The sequence below is a fragment of the Symphalangus syndactylus genome, chromosome 13, assembly GCF_028878055.3.
Source record: "Symphalangus syndactylus isolate Jambi chromosome 13, NHGRI_mSymSyn1-v2.1_pri, whole genome shotgun sequence".
NCBI classification, from domain to species: Eukaryota; Metazoa; Chordata; class Mammalia; order Primates; family Hylobatidae; genus Symphalangus; species Symphalangus syndactylus.
The window spans coordinates 40,972,613-40,988,566 of record NC_072435.2 but is presented as its reverse complement, the minus strand read 5'-3'; the positions used below and the strand labels follow the sequence as shown (position 1 = coordinate 40,988,566).

The 15,954-nt window shown below is 42.1% G+C and overlaps 2 protein-coding genes across 9 annotated transcripts in view; one reads left to right on the top strand and one right to left on the bottom strand.

Annotated features, from left to right (window-relative positions):
• The window catches only part of ADGRE2 (adhesion G protein-coupled receptor E2), a 48,861-nt gene extending 39,784 nt beyond the window's left edge, over positions 1-9,077 (top strand). Inside the window, exon 20 of the mRNA XM_055235518.2 lies at positions 9,054-9,077. Coding sequence (XP_055091493.1) covers positions 9,054-9,062 — 9 coding nt within the window. The 3' untranslated portion in view covers positions 9,063-9,077. The remainder of the gene's footprint in view (positions 1-9,053) is intronic.
• Positions 9,078-9,905: 828 nt separating this feature from the next.
• Positions 9,906-15,954, bottom strand: part of ZNF333 (zinc finger protein 333) — a 32,353-nt gene continuing 26,304 nt past the window's right edge. For 7 of the 8 annotated variants that reach the window (XM_055235522.2, XM_055235525.2, XM_055235521.2 and 4 more), the window contains 2 exons: positions 15,806-15,882; positions 9,906-15,003 (listed from right to left, as the gene is read on the bottom strand). In XM_055235522.2, the coding sequence (XP_055091497.1) occupies positions 13,906-15,003; positions 15,806-15,882 (1,175 nt within the window). In that variant the 3' untranslated portion in view covers positions 9,906-13,905. Of the gene's footprint in view, positions 15,063-15,805; positions 15,883-15,954 lie in introns of all 8 variants that reach the window. The other variant, XM_055235526.2, reaches the window with a different exon arrangement.

Here is a 15,954-nt window from a genome sequence, read left to right as displayed (position 1 = left end):
TCTTTTTTTAATGTTCATACTTTAATTTAAAAATAGTTTATTTCTAAAATTGCTCAAGCAGGGACACAAAGTGAGTACATGCTATTGGGAAAATGGCACCAACAGACTTGCTCAACACAGGGCTGCCATAAACTTTCAATTTGTAAAAAATGTACTATCTGTGAAGGGCAATGAAATGAGGTATTCCTATACTCTTGTGCAAGGCATAATGCTAAATTGAGAAAAACTAAAACATACAAGACAGACATGATCCCATATCCAGGAATATTGATTATTTGTAAGATGGAAAACGAGGAGAAAGGAAAGGTGCAGTGCAATGGACTCTGTGGTCTAGGGGACACACAGCCCCTCTAAGGACGTGGCAGAAGTGAAACACAGACAAGGCTGGGGAAGGTAGGTCAGAGGAAACTCTAGGGTCAGCTGATGGCAGCATCCATTTGCCTCCATAGCTTCACCTTTTAAAATTTATTAAGTCCATTCTCTTTATTTATGATGGAAATAATGTTAATTTGCTCATAAGTTGTGTTTGAATATTAAGTAAGAAAATAAAGATTAAGCTCTGGTATTTAGTAAGAAACCCAAAGACAAACAAGAGTTAAGGGGCAAGTAGGCAGCGGAGTTTCCCATCTCATTTCTCCAGAATTATATCATCCAATTAGAAACATGAAATACAGCTTTAAGGTAGAGTTTGGCTTCTCAGCTGGATTTTAAGTACAAGACCACGGCCACCAAAGACAGCAGACAAAGGAGCTAGGGTACACGTTCGAAGAACCCTCTCCCTCCAGCTCTCCACCGTGAGGGGTCCACTGTGAGCAGTTTCCCTGGCTGTTTTCCCCCTTTCTGCATCTAACAGTCATTGCACGGCTGGGGAAACAAAGACCCACCCAGGCCTTAGTCTCCTTGCGGGGAACCTACAATCCGGAAGCCAGAAGTATGTGACTAAGATCCCGGAAGCTGGAAGTTAAGGAGCCCGGATGTCACAGGACTGGAAGTTTGAAAGTCCAGGGCCACTGCCCCGCAAGCTTCAGAATCTGCAGATTTGGAGTCTTCAAGCCCCAGTAGTGATCCTTTGATATCCAGAGGTTGGATTCTAGCAATCTGAACATGTAAGAGAGTACTGGATGTAGAAATTCTTCCAAATTAGTTGGGTGGCTGAAAAGGGAATTACAAGGAGGAAGAATGAGGGAAAGAGAAGAGAAATTGAATGAATAAAGGGGCCAATGGTGGGTGGGGGAGGGGTCGGGAGGGGCAGTGCTTGAGACCAGGGCAGCATGTAAGGGACAGCCTATGAATGTCCTAAATATCTGCTATTTAAGGCATTCTGGGATGGGAGTTTGAAAGACTGAGGGTGGTGTGTTTTGCAGCAACATGGATGCAGCTGGAACCATCATCGTAAGTGAATTAACTCAGAAATAGAAAACCAAATACCACATGTTCTCACCTATAAGAGAGAGCTAAATATTGGGTACACGTGAATATAAAGATGGGAACATTAGACAATGGGGGCTACTAGATGGAGGAGGGAGGGAGGAGGGCAAGGGTTGAAAAACTACCTATCAGGTACTATGCTCACTAACTGGATTCATTTGTACCCCAAACCTTAGCATCATGCAATATACTCTTTTAACAAAACTAAACGTATACCCTCAGAATCTAAAATAAAAGTTGAAATAAAAAAAATCACTGTTGATAGATATTTGGGTTGTTCCCAGTTTGGGTTATTACAAACTGCTTTGCTAGCTTTAACTTTTTTTTAATAATAAACTCTTAAATTTACAGTGCAAGAAATACAGAAAGAGAGAGAAAGACAAAGAAAAAGAAAGGAGATAGAGAAAGGAAAAGCAAAGAAAGAAAAAGAAAAAAGTGAAAGAAAGAGAGGAAGGGAGGAAGGAAGGGAGAAAAGGAGGAAGGGAAGAAAGAAAAAAGGAAGATGGAAGACAAAGAGGAAGGAAGGAAAGAAGGAAGACAGACCGATGGTAGGATAAGAGGGAAGGGGCTGGGAAGAACTAAGTGGAACATTCTGAAAATGAAGACAGTGGCCGGGCGCAGTGGCTCACACCCGTAATCCCAGCACTTTGGGAGACTGAGGCCAGCAGATCACCTGAGGTCAGGAGTTCAAGAACAGTCTGGCCAACATGGTGAAACCCCGTCTCTACTAAAAATACAAAAATTAGCTGGCCATGGTGGCATGCGCCTGTAATCCTAGCTACTTGGGAGGCTGAGGCAGGAGAATCGCTTGAATCTGGGAGGCAGAGGTTGCAGTGAGCCAAGATCGCATCATTGCACTCCAGCCTGGGTGACAACAGTGAAACTCCGTCTCAAAAAAACAAAAAAAGAAAAGAAAAAAGAAAATGAAGATGAGATGATTGGGGATATCGTGAGGAGGCCTGAGAGGTGTTGGTTGGCATTGGAAGAGACTGACATTGAGAGGAGCCACTGGGTGCTGTAGAGAGCCTGGGGAGAAAGTTGGAGCAACATGGAATTGGGGAGCGACTGCATCAGGTATAACATGGAGTTATAAAATGAGGAGACCAAGTTGAATAGGGCACGAATGGGAGAGACTAGGAAGACAGAGGATACAGGGAGGCTGGTGCAGCAATGGAAGGTGGACTTAGAGAGCTTGTAGGGATTTAGGATGGTGGGCTGAATATGAATAGGTATGAGGTGAAGCAGGAACAAGAGGGGAGGGAGTGAGAATTGGGCAGGTATGGGGGCCTGAGGGAAATGTGGAGAGCAGGCTGGACTGTGAGTACTCAAAGTACACTGGAGATTATAGACTTAGTCATCTGGTATGGAAAGAAGGTGCTCAGGTAGCTTGAACCATGAGTACAAAGTGGGGGATGGGGAGAACTGTGAGAAACTGGAATGTGTTGTTGTGAAAGAGGGCAATGGAGTATGAGGGTTGGGGAAAAACAAGAAGGAATGAGGATGTAAGGAGGAATGGCAGTAACTTTAATATCAATGGAGAATAAGTGTGGAGTGTTGGGGGAAGACAGGGGAAGGCCTCATGGGGCTGAATATCTGGAAGGGCCCAGAGTTAGAAAGAACCCAAATGTGCATTGATGGATGAATGAATAAATTAAATGTGGTCCATCCATACAATGGAATATTACTCAGCCTTAGAAGAAAGGAAGTTTTGTCACATACTATAACAGGGAAAACCTTGAAGAAATTATGCTAACAGAAATAAACTTGTCACAAAAAGACAAATACTGTGTAATTTCACTTCTGTGAGGTATCTAAAGTAATCAACTTCATAGAAACAGAAAGAAGAGTGGTGGTTACCAAAGGCTGGAGCTAGAAGGAAATAGAAGTTGTTGTTTAATGGGTATAGACTGCAGGGTGCCCAGTTTTTTGGCTTGCCTGGGCCACATTAGAGGAATAGTAATTGTCTCGGCAACACATAAAATACACTAACGCTAACCATAGTTGATAAGCTAAAAAAAAAAAAATCTCTTAATGTTTTAAGAAAGTCTGCAAATTTGTGTTGGGTCACATTCAAAGCCCTCCTGGGCCACATTTCTCCCTTATCCAGCTTTCCATTTCTCCCTTAAAAGCTCTTGTTATTGAAATCATCTTGCTAGCTGGATTTGCCTGTCATTTGCAACAACATGCATGAAACTGGGGGTCATTATGCTAAGTGAACTAAGCCATGCACAGAAAGACAAAACATCACATGTTCTCACTTATTTATAAGATCTAAGAATCAAGACAAATGACCTCATGGACATAGAAAGTAGAAGGATGGATACTAGAGGCTGGGAAGGGTAGTGAGGGGCTGCGGGGAGGTGGGGATGGTTAACAGGTACAAGAAATAGAAAAAATGAATAAGACCTACTATTTGATCACACAATAAGGTGACTATTGTCAATAAATTAATTGTACATTTAAACATAATATAAAGGGTGTAATTGGATTGTTTGTAACTCAAAGGATAAATGCTTGAGGGGATGGATACTCCATTCCCTATTATATACTTAATTCACATTGCGTGCCTGTATCAAAACATCTCATGTACCCCATAAATATATACACCTACTCTGCACCCACAAAAATTAAAAATAAAGAAAAAATAAAATCAAGTTATAAGTCTCAATTCAGATAACAGGTTTCACTGGATTGGTTTTTCTCAGAACTTTCACCTACGTTTATTTAACTCCCAAGCTAAAGAAGATAAGGACACTTAAGTGTGTCACAGAGCTTATCTCTCTGTTGCAAAATGTACATCCTGTTTCCTCTGCATCAAGGTTTGTGAAACACTGCTTTACAGAATTGTAAATAACCATAAAACAGAGTTACTGGGCAGGGCGCAGTGGCGCACACCTGTAATGCCAACACTTTGGGAGACCTAGGCGGGTGGATCACCTGGGGTCGGGAGTTTGAGACCAGCCTGACCAACATGGAGAAACCCCTTCTCTACTAAAAATACGAAAAAAAAAAAAAATTACCCAGGCGTGGTGGCACATGTCTGTAATCCCAGCTACTCGGGAGGCTGAGGCAGGAGAGTTGCTTGAACCTGGCAGGCGGAGGTTGTGGTGAGCCGAGATCGCGCCATTGCACTCCAGCCTGGGCGACAGAGTGAGACACCATCTCGAAAAAATAAATAAATAAACAAACAAACAGAGTTACTAAGAAAATTACTGATAGTTTTTTTAGGTGTTTAAGACAATGGTTCTCAACTAGGAGCAATTTAACCCCCATGGGACTTTTGGCAATGTCTGGGGATTTTGTTGTGTTGTTGTTGTGTTGTTGTTGTTGTTGTTGTGTTGTTGTTGTTGTTAGGGCGGTTAGAGTAGGCAGACAGCTAGACATGAGCAGGAGGGGGAGCTCCTGAGGAAAGGGAGATGTGGAAAGTCTCACACCCACCCAAACTTGCATGCTAGATATAAACAAAGAGGAGCAGAAATACCTAAGCAGAAAGGATTTCCCTTTAAGATGCCCAGTAATCACTCTCTGCAGTTAACCTGTCAGAATCTAGCTACATGTTGATAAGGAGGACAAAGGAGAAATTCTTTTAACCGCTATATGACAGATGTAACTGCTATATGACCTTCCTGGGGTGACAGTAATGGCAATGCAGCCATGAGGTAGGATTCCTATCTAGCACCAGGCCACACGTGTGCACCAACTAATGGTAAGGAAAGGCCCCATAAACCTGGGTGGGAATGAGGCAGAACAAGGCGGAGACTTAAAGCAGGAGTGGGAAAACTAAGCAAAGAAAAAGGCAGAGACTTAAGACAAAGGAGGGGACTTCAAGGAAGAGCCCAAGATTGTAAAAAACCTAAGGCAGAACTCGGGCTACTGCTGGCTCATTCCCTTCAGCGGCCCGCTCTGCCTCATCTTTGCAGGGTGTAATGTCCCTTTAAATAACTCTCTGCTGGCCGAGGGAGGTGGCTCACGCCTGTAATCCCAGCACTTTTGGAGGCCAACGCGGGCAGATCACCTGAGGTCAGGAGTTCAAGACCAGCCTGACCAACATGGTGAAACCCCATCTCTACTAAAAATACAAAAATTAACCAGGTGTAGTCGCAGGCACCTGTAATCCCAGCTACTCAGGAGGCTGAGGCAGAAGAATCACTTGAACCTGGGAGGCAGAAGATTGCGCCATTGTACTCCAGCCTGGGTGACAGAGCGAGACTCCATCTCAAAAAATAAAAAATAAAAATAACTCTCTGCTCTCTATTTTCCTTCAATAAATTCTCTTTTTGGCTAAAGTAGTCATTTTGGCCAAAATCTTTCTCTCAAGACAACAAAGAACTGAGGATTTCTGCCCTTCCCAGTACACAACTAGAGGGGATCCCACTGGCATTTTTCTTTGGACAGATAAAATTGGATGTATTTATCAAGAGCAACATGATGTTTAATGGATGTATACATTGGGGAAAAACTAGATCCAGCAAATTAATATATGCCTCATCTCATATAGTTATTATTTTGTGGTGAGAACACTTTACATCCACTCTCTTAGCATTTTTTAAGAAGATAATTTATTATTAACTATCGTCACCATGCTCTACAATTGATCTCCTGAACTTCTTCCTCCTGTCTAACTGAAATTTGTATCCTGCCGGGAGCAGTGGCTTATGCCATCATCCCAGCACTTTGGGAGGCTGGGGTGGGCAGATCGCTTCAGCCCAGGAGTTCAAGACCAGCCTGGGCAAAACGGAGAAACACTAACTCTACAAAAAATATTAGCCAGGCATGGAGGTGCATGCCGGTGGTCCCAGCTACTCTGGAGGCTGAGGAGGAAGGATCACTTGAGCCCAGTAGTTTGAGGCTGCAGTGAGCTGTGACCACACCACTGCACTCCAGCCTGAGTGACAATTAGACCCTGTCTCAAAAAAAAAAAAAAAAAGTTTATCATTTGACCAACATCTCCCCAACCCAAGCTACTGGCATTTAGTTGATAGAGTCCCAGGATGCTGCTAAAGAGTCTTCAGTGCATAGGGCCGTTCCTACAGCAAAGAATTATCTGGCCAATAAGATCAATGTTGAGAAACCCTGACTGTAGGATGCAATGAATCTCAGTTTCTCTTCAAAGTTTCAGTCTGTTAACTTCCTTGTCTCTATGCCTCCCTGCCCCAAGTTACTGTAAACAGCCTTCCCATCAGCGCTAATCAATAACTCACATCTGTTCCCTTGGTTACGCACTCTGCACCCACTCCACCCCTCGAAACCATACATACACTCTTCGAAACTGCACGTCCCACCATTGTAACTCATGTCCCCTTCCCCTCCCTTATTTGGGAGAAATATTCACAAGTAGCCAATCAGGTCAACTTACATTGTGCAGTCTGACCCTAGCCCTTGGGGGAGGGACACGGAGGCAGGGATTGCATTAAGGATATAAAATCCCCCTGGCCTCCTTTGTTCTCTGTGCTCTTGTGATCTTGATTGACGTGAGTGGCACCCTTCTGCAGAAGTAAATTGCCTTGCTGAGAGAACTTTTGCCTCAGTGCTGGTTTCACTTTGCGGCACCCAGCATTTATTCCTAGAGCATTTTTATATTCAACATGACCTAAGGTGTAAAGGGATTCACATGGAAGTTTTTGTCATTTTCTTCATCCTTTCCATTGTCATCATAGGTCACTCATTCCCAGGTCTAGAGAAAGTTTGATGCAGTAACTGTTGTTTGAGATGAGTGGCTTCACCTGCTCATCTTTCTATTGAATACATTTATAAGTGATGTGCTTCAAGAAATTATTCAAAGCTAAACATAAGACAAAGTTTTTACATATCCTAGCAAGATAACATGACCATTTAAAAACTGATATGAAGCTACAGAAGAGACCTCAGGGATGAGAGGATGAGACCACCCCCACAACTTCAGCCAGACCTCAGAGAAACAGACGGTCATTACACCCTAGTATAAGAAGAGACACTAAGCAGTGAGTTTTCTGTCTTCAGCCTGTAGATAGCAAAAATATTCAAAGAATTATCTCATGCCTTTACTGAGTCTCATCTCAAATTTTGCAACTTGAGTATTCCGAAAAAAATTTTTTTTTTTTTTTGAGATGGAGACTCACTCTGTCACCCAGGCTGGAGTGCAGTGGCCCAATCTTGGCTCACTGCAAGCTCTGCCTCCCGGATTCATGCCATTCTCCTGCCTCAGCCTCCCGAGTAGCTGGGACTACAGGCACCTGCCGCCATGCCTGGCTAATTTTAGTAGAGATGGGGTTTCACCATGTTAGCCAGGATGGTCTCGATCTCCTGACCTTGAGACCCACCTGTCTCAGCCTCCGAAAGTTCTGAGATTACGATTACAGGCATGAGCCACCACACCCAGCCAAAAATATTTTTAAATATTGGAAATTTTTATAAACTCTGAATTCCAAGGTAAGATAGCTCAGTTTACTTTATAAATGTGTGCCTGCATGCATGTATACATAAGCCATTGATTTTCCACCATTGTGGGGAAGAAGGTACAGGGTGAGACTTAACATTAAATGGGATTAAAGGAAATGATTAAGATACTGGGACTCTTAAGTTTGTAAATCACTGCCTCAGATATTTGGTTATATTTAACTAATAGGTACATGATATAGTTTGGATGTTTGTCCCCTCCAAATCTCGCACTGAAATGTAATCCCCAGTGCTGGAGGTGGGGCCTGGTGGGAGGTGTTGGATCATCTGCCATGATTGTGAGCTTCCTGAGGCCCTTGCCAGAAGCTGAGCAGAGGCTGGTGCCATGCTCATACAGCCTGCAGAACCGTGAGCCCGTTAAACCTCTTTTCTTTATAAATTACCCAGTCTCAGGTATTCCTGTTTAGTAATGCAAAAACAGACTGACACAGTACATCTCTCCCTAAAAGTGCTTGGTATTTGCCTACATTTATGAAGAACATAGCATTAAATACAGCATCAAATAGGTGCTTAATATTTTCACAGAAAGAATTAATGCACATGTGTAAGAATCAAGCAGCACAGTCACCTAATGAGGAATAGCTAACTTTTTAAACTAACTTTTTTTTTTTTTTGGAGGCAAAGTTTCACTCTTGTTGCCCAGGTTGGAGTGCAATGGCATGATCTTGGCTCACTGCAACCTCCACCTCCTGGGTTCAAGCAATTCTCCTGCCTCAGCCTCCAGAGTAGTTGGGATTGATTACAGGCTCCTGCCACCATGCCCAACTAATTTTTGTATTTTTAGTAGAGATGGGGTTTCACCATGTTGGCCAGGCTGGTCTCGAACCCCTGACCTCAGGTGATCCACATGCCTCAGCCTCCCAAAGTGCTGGGATTACAGGTGTGAGCCACTGCGTCTGGCTTAAACAACTTTTTAATGGAGAAAATGTCATCCAATAAATCAACCAAGTGTGAGCCATCCTTGTGTGAGCCATCCTAGAACATCACCCACTGTGGACCAGGTTGCCAGTGTTATAAGAATGTGCTCCCCAAGTGTATCAATAAGAGAAGTTATCTGGGGAAGAGCAATGTATGATCTTACTGTGCTAGGTTTGAAGGCATCAGACATACCCCTTCTAGAGAGTGTGTGTTTCTCAGACCCAGCTCTTCTCATTCTGATCTTTTTGAACCATTTCTTGTTTTGTCCTCAGACCTGCTAGAGGCAAAGCATCTTCTGGGTCAGCTCATTAAGAGAGGCAAGGATGAGAAGAGTCTTGGGTGGGACCTAGACAGTGGCACCTGTTGACTGAAAAGGCAGTACACCAGAAGATGAAGACACCCTGCAGGGTGTTGATGATGGTGAAGAGATAGGCAACAGCATAGCAACTGGGCCCACCTGCACAATGCCCAAATACCAGGTGCAGCCCAAGATGAACAGCTGATCTGTCACCTTGAATGTCAGCATCCTGGATTGGATGAGAAAAGAGGCCCATAATACACCCATAATAACAGAGGCTATTTCATCTCCATCCCATGGATATCTTTGCCCTCTCCTGTTGGTGATTTCTCAGACTGACTTTTGATCAACCTAGATCTTCACTGTTGATAACTCCCCACAAAAGAAATGCCATTTGGATCCAGGAAAGCATTTTAACTTGGACCAAGGAGAGTAGTGACACTTCATAATATGGGTTTCAAAAGAAGTGTGACGATCAACACAAAAAAAAATCAGTTGCATTTCTATGCACTAACAATGAACAACCCAAAAAGGAAATTGAGAAAACAAATCCATTTACAATAGCATCAAAAACAATAAAATACTTCGGAATTAACTTAACCAATGAGATGAGGAACCTGTACACTGAAAGCTAAAGAGCATTGCTTGAAAGAACTTAAAAGAGACACAAACAAATAGACATACTATGTTCATGGGCTGAATGACTTAATATTTTTGCAGAAACAGAAAAATATCCATCCTAAAACTCATACAAAATCTCAAGAATACCAAACCAAGAAGTCAAAACCATCTTGAAAAAGAACAGAGTTGGAGGTCTCACACCACACTTGCTTATTTCAATTTATTGTAAAACTACAGTAATCAACACAGTACGGTAATGGCATAAAGACAGACATATAGACCAATGGAATAGAGTAGGGAGCCCAGAAATAAAACCTCATATATATAGTCAAATGAATTTTGACAAGGGCGCCAAGACTATTCAATGGGGAAAGGACAGTCTTCAACAAATGGTGCTAGGAAAACTGGATATGCACATGCAAAAGAATAAAGTTGGACTCTTTTCTTACACCATATATAAAAATTAACTCGGCTGGGCGTGGTGGCTCACACCTGTAATCCCAGCACTTTGGGAGGCTGAGGCAGGCAGATCACAAGGTCAGGCGATCAAGACCATCCTGGCTAACATGGTGAAACCGCATCTCTACTAAAAATACAAAAAATTAGCCAGGCATGGTGGCACACGCCTGTAGTCCCAGCTACTCAGGAGGCTGAGGCAGAAGAATCACTTGAACCAGGGAGGTGGAGGTTGTGGTAAGCCAAGATTGCACCATAGCACTCCAGCCTGGGCAACACAGCAAGACTCCATCTCAAAAAAACAAAAACAAACAAACAAACAAAAATTAACTCATAATATATCAAAGACCTAAATGCAAGAGCTGAAACAATAAGGCTCTTAGAAGAAAACATAGGGGGTAAGCCTCACGACATTAGATTTGCAATGATTTTTTGGATATGACTTCCAAAGAAAACAAAAAATATCTATAAGTTGGACTACACCAGGATACAATTAATAAAGTAAAAAGGTAACCCCTAGAATGGGAGAAAATATTTGCAAATCTATATCTGATAAGGGGTTAATATTCAGAATATGTAAAGAACTTCTACAACTCAACAACAACAAAAACCTAATTTAAAAATGGGCAAAGGACCTGGACATTTTTCCACAGATGACATACAAATGGTCACAACTAAGAAGGAAAAGCCCAATGTGTGTTCTTCCAGCCTCTGCTTCTGTCATGTTTGTCAACGTTCCATTGGCCAAAGAAAATCACATGACCAAGCTCATCTTCAAGGTTTGGAGAAATAAACTCCACCTCTTGACAGGAGGAGCTGCAAAGTCACATGGAAGAGATATACGCAGAGGGATAGAAGTCACTGTGGCAACCATCTACCACTGCATCATTACTTATCAAGAATACGCAAATTAAACCTAAGAAACTGCTGCATACCCACTAATGTAGCTCAAATTAATTTGAGTGACAGTACCACACATTGCCAAGGATGTGAAGCACTGAAACTTTCATTCATTGATGTACAAATTGAGGTATAAATGGTTTCAACCACATTGAAAAACTGTCTGGCAAGATCTACTAAAGCTAAAGATAGGTCTCCTCCAAAATCCAGTAATTCCATTCCTACATTTATACTCAAGAGAAATGAATACCTATGTCCACAGTATGACGTAACAAGAACATTCACAGCAGCTTTATTTATAACAATAAAACCTGCAGGATTATTCACAATAGCCAAGATATGGAATCAACTTAACTGTCCATCAGTGGATGAATGGATAAAGAAAATGTGGTATAGCTACACAATGGAATACTATTCAGCCTTAATGAGGAAGGAAATTCTGTCATTTGTGATAACATGGATGAACCTGGAGGACAGAACTCAAATGTTTGTAAACAGAATAGAATTTTTAAATTGTGGTATATTCAGATTATAGACTATTACACAGCAATTAAAAAGCATAAACTACTGATAATACAACATAGATAAATCTCAATGACACTATATTAAGTGAAGAAAACAGACACAAGAGGGCTGTTTATGGATCCATTTACATGAACAGGAAAAACAAATCTATGGTGATACAAGTCAGAATAGTGGTAATCTTTGAGGATTAGGTAGGGCCCAAGGGAAATTTCTGGGATGACAAAATATTTTGATGGAGCCCGTGGTGGGTATAGACATATACAAAATTCACCAAGGTGTACCCTAACATTTATTAACGTTTATGTAAGTTATACCTAAGAGAACTTTAAAACCAAAAAAAACAAAAAAAACAAAAAAAGAACAAAAAAGAACAAGTAAAAATGGAGACTAGTCCCCTGGGTCTGCCACTGTAGAGAGAGTCAGGCCCATCACATGCCACCCAGATGACTTTGATAGCCCACCTTAACTTGCTGGGCCTCAGCTTCCTCATCTGTGAATTGGGGATGATAACAGTACATACCTCAAAGTGTCAGTGTGAGGACTAAATTAAAAGATGCAAAGCTTCAGGCAGTGGCTACTATCTATTAATAGTAAACTCTAAGTATTTACTGTCATTATAATGAATGGTTGAATGTTCAGAAATAGGGAAAAGGATGATCACTTTATAAGAATAAAAGTAACAATTTGTTGGAAATGTAAAAAATGCCAGTATCTATATTTAATTTCATTGCTTCAAAACATATATATATGTATGTATATACATAAATTTAAAAACTGACAGAATGACAAAGATTTTTCAGCAATACATAATCATGGTGGGAGACTTTAACATACCTCTCTTAATAAATGCTAGATCACAGATCAATATTTATAAATGTGTAGATGGTTTTTAAACACATATGTTTGATCTAGCAGACATTTGTAGAATACAATACATTGATTTCAACCATCCATGAAGCACTTATAAAAATTGACATATGCTAAGTGCATCAGTTAGGAATTATATTCAGGTGAAATAAACCTCCCACCAAAAACAAAAACAAACAAAAAAATATTGTACCAGTAAGAAGGGCGTATTTTTCATGTATGGGACATCCAGAAATAAATAGTCCAGGGCTGCTGCAATCACAGAAATATGCCAATTCTATTAAATATATCCTAAATATTTTTTAGATTACAGAAGCAAGATGGATATGACTTCCGGCCACACTCTTCTTAGCCTGTGGCTTTTACCCTTATGGTCACAGGAGGGCTCCTCTAGCTCTAGACATCATGTCTGCTTGTCCAAAAGGCAGGAAGTGGAGAGATGTGGCTACATGAAACCATCCCTGAACACAACATCTTCCCCAGAGTCACATCCAGTGACTTCTTATATTCATACTAGCCAGGACCAGAGGAAATGGCCTGCCCTTGCTTGCAAGAAGGGCTGGGAGATGGAAGCTTTTTTTTATTATTATTATTTTTGAGACAGAGTCTCACTCTGTTGCCCAGGCTGGAGTGCAGTGGCGAAATCTCGGCTCACTGCAAGCTCTGCCTCCTGGGTTCAAACAATTCTCTTGCCTCAGCCTCCCAAGTAGCTGGGATTACAGGTGCGTGCCATCAAACCTGGCTAATTTTTGTATTTTTAGTAGAGAGGGGGTTTCACCATGTTGGCCAGGCTGGTCTTGAACTCCTGACCTCAGGTGATCCCTCAGCCTCAGCCTCCCAAAGTGCTGGGATTACAGGCATGAGCCACCATGCCCAGCCAGGAGATGGAAGCTTTTTAATGGTGCACACTACCAATCTGAACAGAAAACCCAGGTTCTTTTCTGAGGAGGAAGGGGCAATTTTGGTTGGCAGCTAGAAGAATAAGCCACACCAGACCTAACAGCAAATCTCAGCAAATACCTACGACTCAGTAACAAACAGGCCACATACTCTTCTCACCATGTAATTAAATTAGAAACCAACAACAAAAAGGCAACTAAGAAATAGCCATATAACATGCAGGAACCTTCCAGAAAGATAGAAACATTCTGTATCTGGAATGGGGTGTTGGTTACATGCATGTATGCATCTGTCAAACTCATCCAACTGTACACTTCAGATGTATGCATTTCACTATAAGTCATTATACCTCTATGAAAATACATCCACATATTAGTTTTGAAAAATCTAATTCCAAATAATAGATGGGTCAAAGAATAAATGATAATGGAGGTTAAGACAATACTTACAATTAAACAAAAATGAAAATATTATACATTGAAACACAGGATGCAGCTAAAGGAGTATTATGAGGGAAAGTCATAGCCCCATGTGTTTATATTTTTACAAAATGGAAGTTAATTAGCAAGGGGCCCACAGTATTGATGAGACATGGATAAAGGCAGGCTGCCATTCCTAATGTTCTCTCTTCCCACATGGGTTCTTTTGTGTACAGTGAGTGAGGAGCTGTGCCTGAAGGCTTTCTCACACTGATTACATTGATAGGGTCTCCCGGCACTGTGTGTTCTCACATGTACAATAAGATGTGAAGACTGACCAAAGGCTCGCCCGCATTCCTGGCATGCATAAGGCTTCTTGCCACTGTGAGTCCTTGCATGTTTCCTGAGGGAGGAGGGCTCACTGAAGGCTCGCCCACATTCCTGGCACGCATAGGGCTTCTCTCCAGTGTGAGTTCGCATGTGACTCTTCAGGGTTGAAAGACGACTCAGGACCTGACCACAAGTCCCGCACTCATACAGTTTCTCCCCTGTGTGTATCCTCTTGTGCACGTTCAGATGAGTGCTCGTCCGGAAGGGCTTGCCACACTGGTTGCATTCATATGGTTTCTCTCTGGTATGGGTTCGCAGATGTGTCTTCAGTGAAGAGTGTTCCCTGAAGGCTTTCCCACACTGGCTGCATTCAAAGGGCTTCTCTCCAGTGTGAGTTCTCACGTGGCTCCTGAGGGATGATGGCTGATTGAAGGCTTTCCCACAATCTTTACACTCATAGGGCTTCTCTCCTGTGTGGTTTCTCTGGTGCAAAATCAGGTTAAAGTTCCTCGTGAAGGTTTTCCCACACTGACTACATTCAAATGGCTTCTCTCCGGTATGTGTTCTCATGTGTCGCCGGAGATTCGAGGAATATTTGAAGGCTTGCCCACATTCTTGACAGTCAAAGCACTTCTCTGCAGTATGAGTCTTCTCATGCCTGATAAGGTCAGAGCTGTATCTGAAGGATTTTTCACATTTGTTACATGCATAGGTTTTATCCCCACTACGGATTTTCTCAGGCACGATTAGCTGGGCACTCTGGAAGAAGGAATTTCTAATCTCTTGACATTCATAGGACGCCTCTCCAGCATGAATTCTCTGGTACTGGAAAAGTGGTTCAATGCTGTTAAAAGGTTTCTCAAGTTCATTATATTTATAGAGTTTTTCTCCAGGCTGAGGTTGCTCCTGTTGATGAAAGAAAATGTGAAGACCAAAGGCCTTATTAGATTCACAGATATTCTCCCCTACGTGAAATGAATGTAAGAAAAAGACAGTTCTACATCTGATACTTTTACCGTTTACAGAGTCCATACCATTTCTACCCAGAGTTCTTTCAAGTGGAATAGGGTGGATGCTCCGTTGCAGAGAGCTATCTTTCCATTCTTTTCTTTTTTTTTTTTTTTTTTTTGAGATGGAGTCTCGCTCTGTCGCCCAGGCTGGAGTGCAGTGGCGCAATCTTGGCTCACTGCAAGCTCCGCCTCCCGGGTTCACGCCATTCTCCTGCCTCAGCCTCTCCGAGTAGCTGGGACTACAGGCGCCTGCCACCACGCCCGGCTAATTTTTTGTATTTTTAGTAGAGATGGGGTTTCACTGTGATCTTGATCTCCTGACCTCGTGATCTGCCCGCCTCGGCCTCCCAAAGTGCTGGGATTACAAGCGTGAGACACCGCGCCCGGCCTCTTTCCATTATTTTCATGGGGCTTCTTAGATGCAGAATTTTTCCAATTTGTGTAAGGCTAAATTAAGTCTTAAACACTTTGCATCTGTGTCGTGTCTGTGAAAATGCTTACTTGTACGAACATGATCTACATTTAGTTTTCCACCAATTCATGACATTCACGGACTCTCCCCCAAGAAACTGCTTCCTTCTGGGTAAACACTTCTTGCCTCGAAGCTCTCTTGGCTCTTGGGCTGCTTTTCTAACTTACAGTTAACCCCAGACTCATCCTACTATAGAGAACCACGAATAATCGCTGGTGAGCCTTACCCCTTTCACATCAATGGCCAGGATCTCTGTAAAAGTATCTTGGCTAGGAATTGCCTCTTGGGGTTGACATTGAGGTTCTGAAATGAATTAGGGAAGAAAAAGTTAAGCGCAGAGAAAGAAACTGTGGGATCAAGGTGACCTAAAAAGTA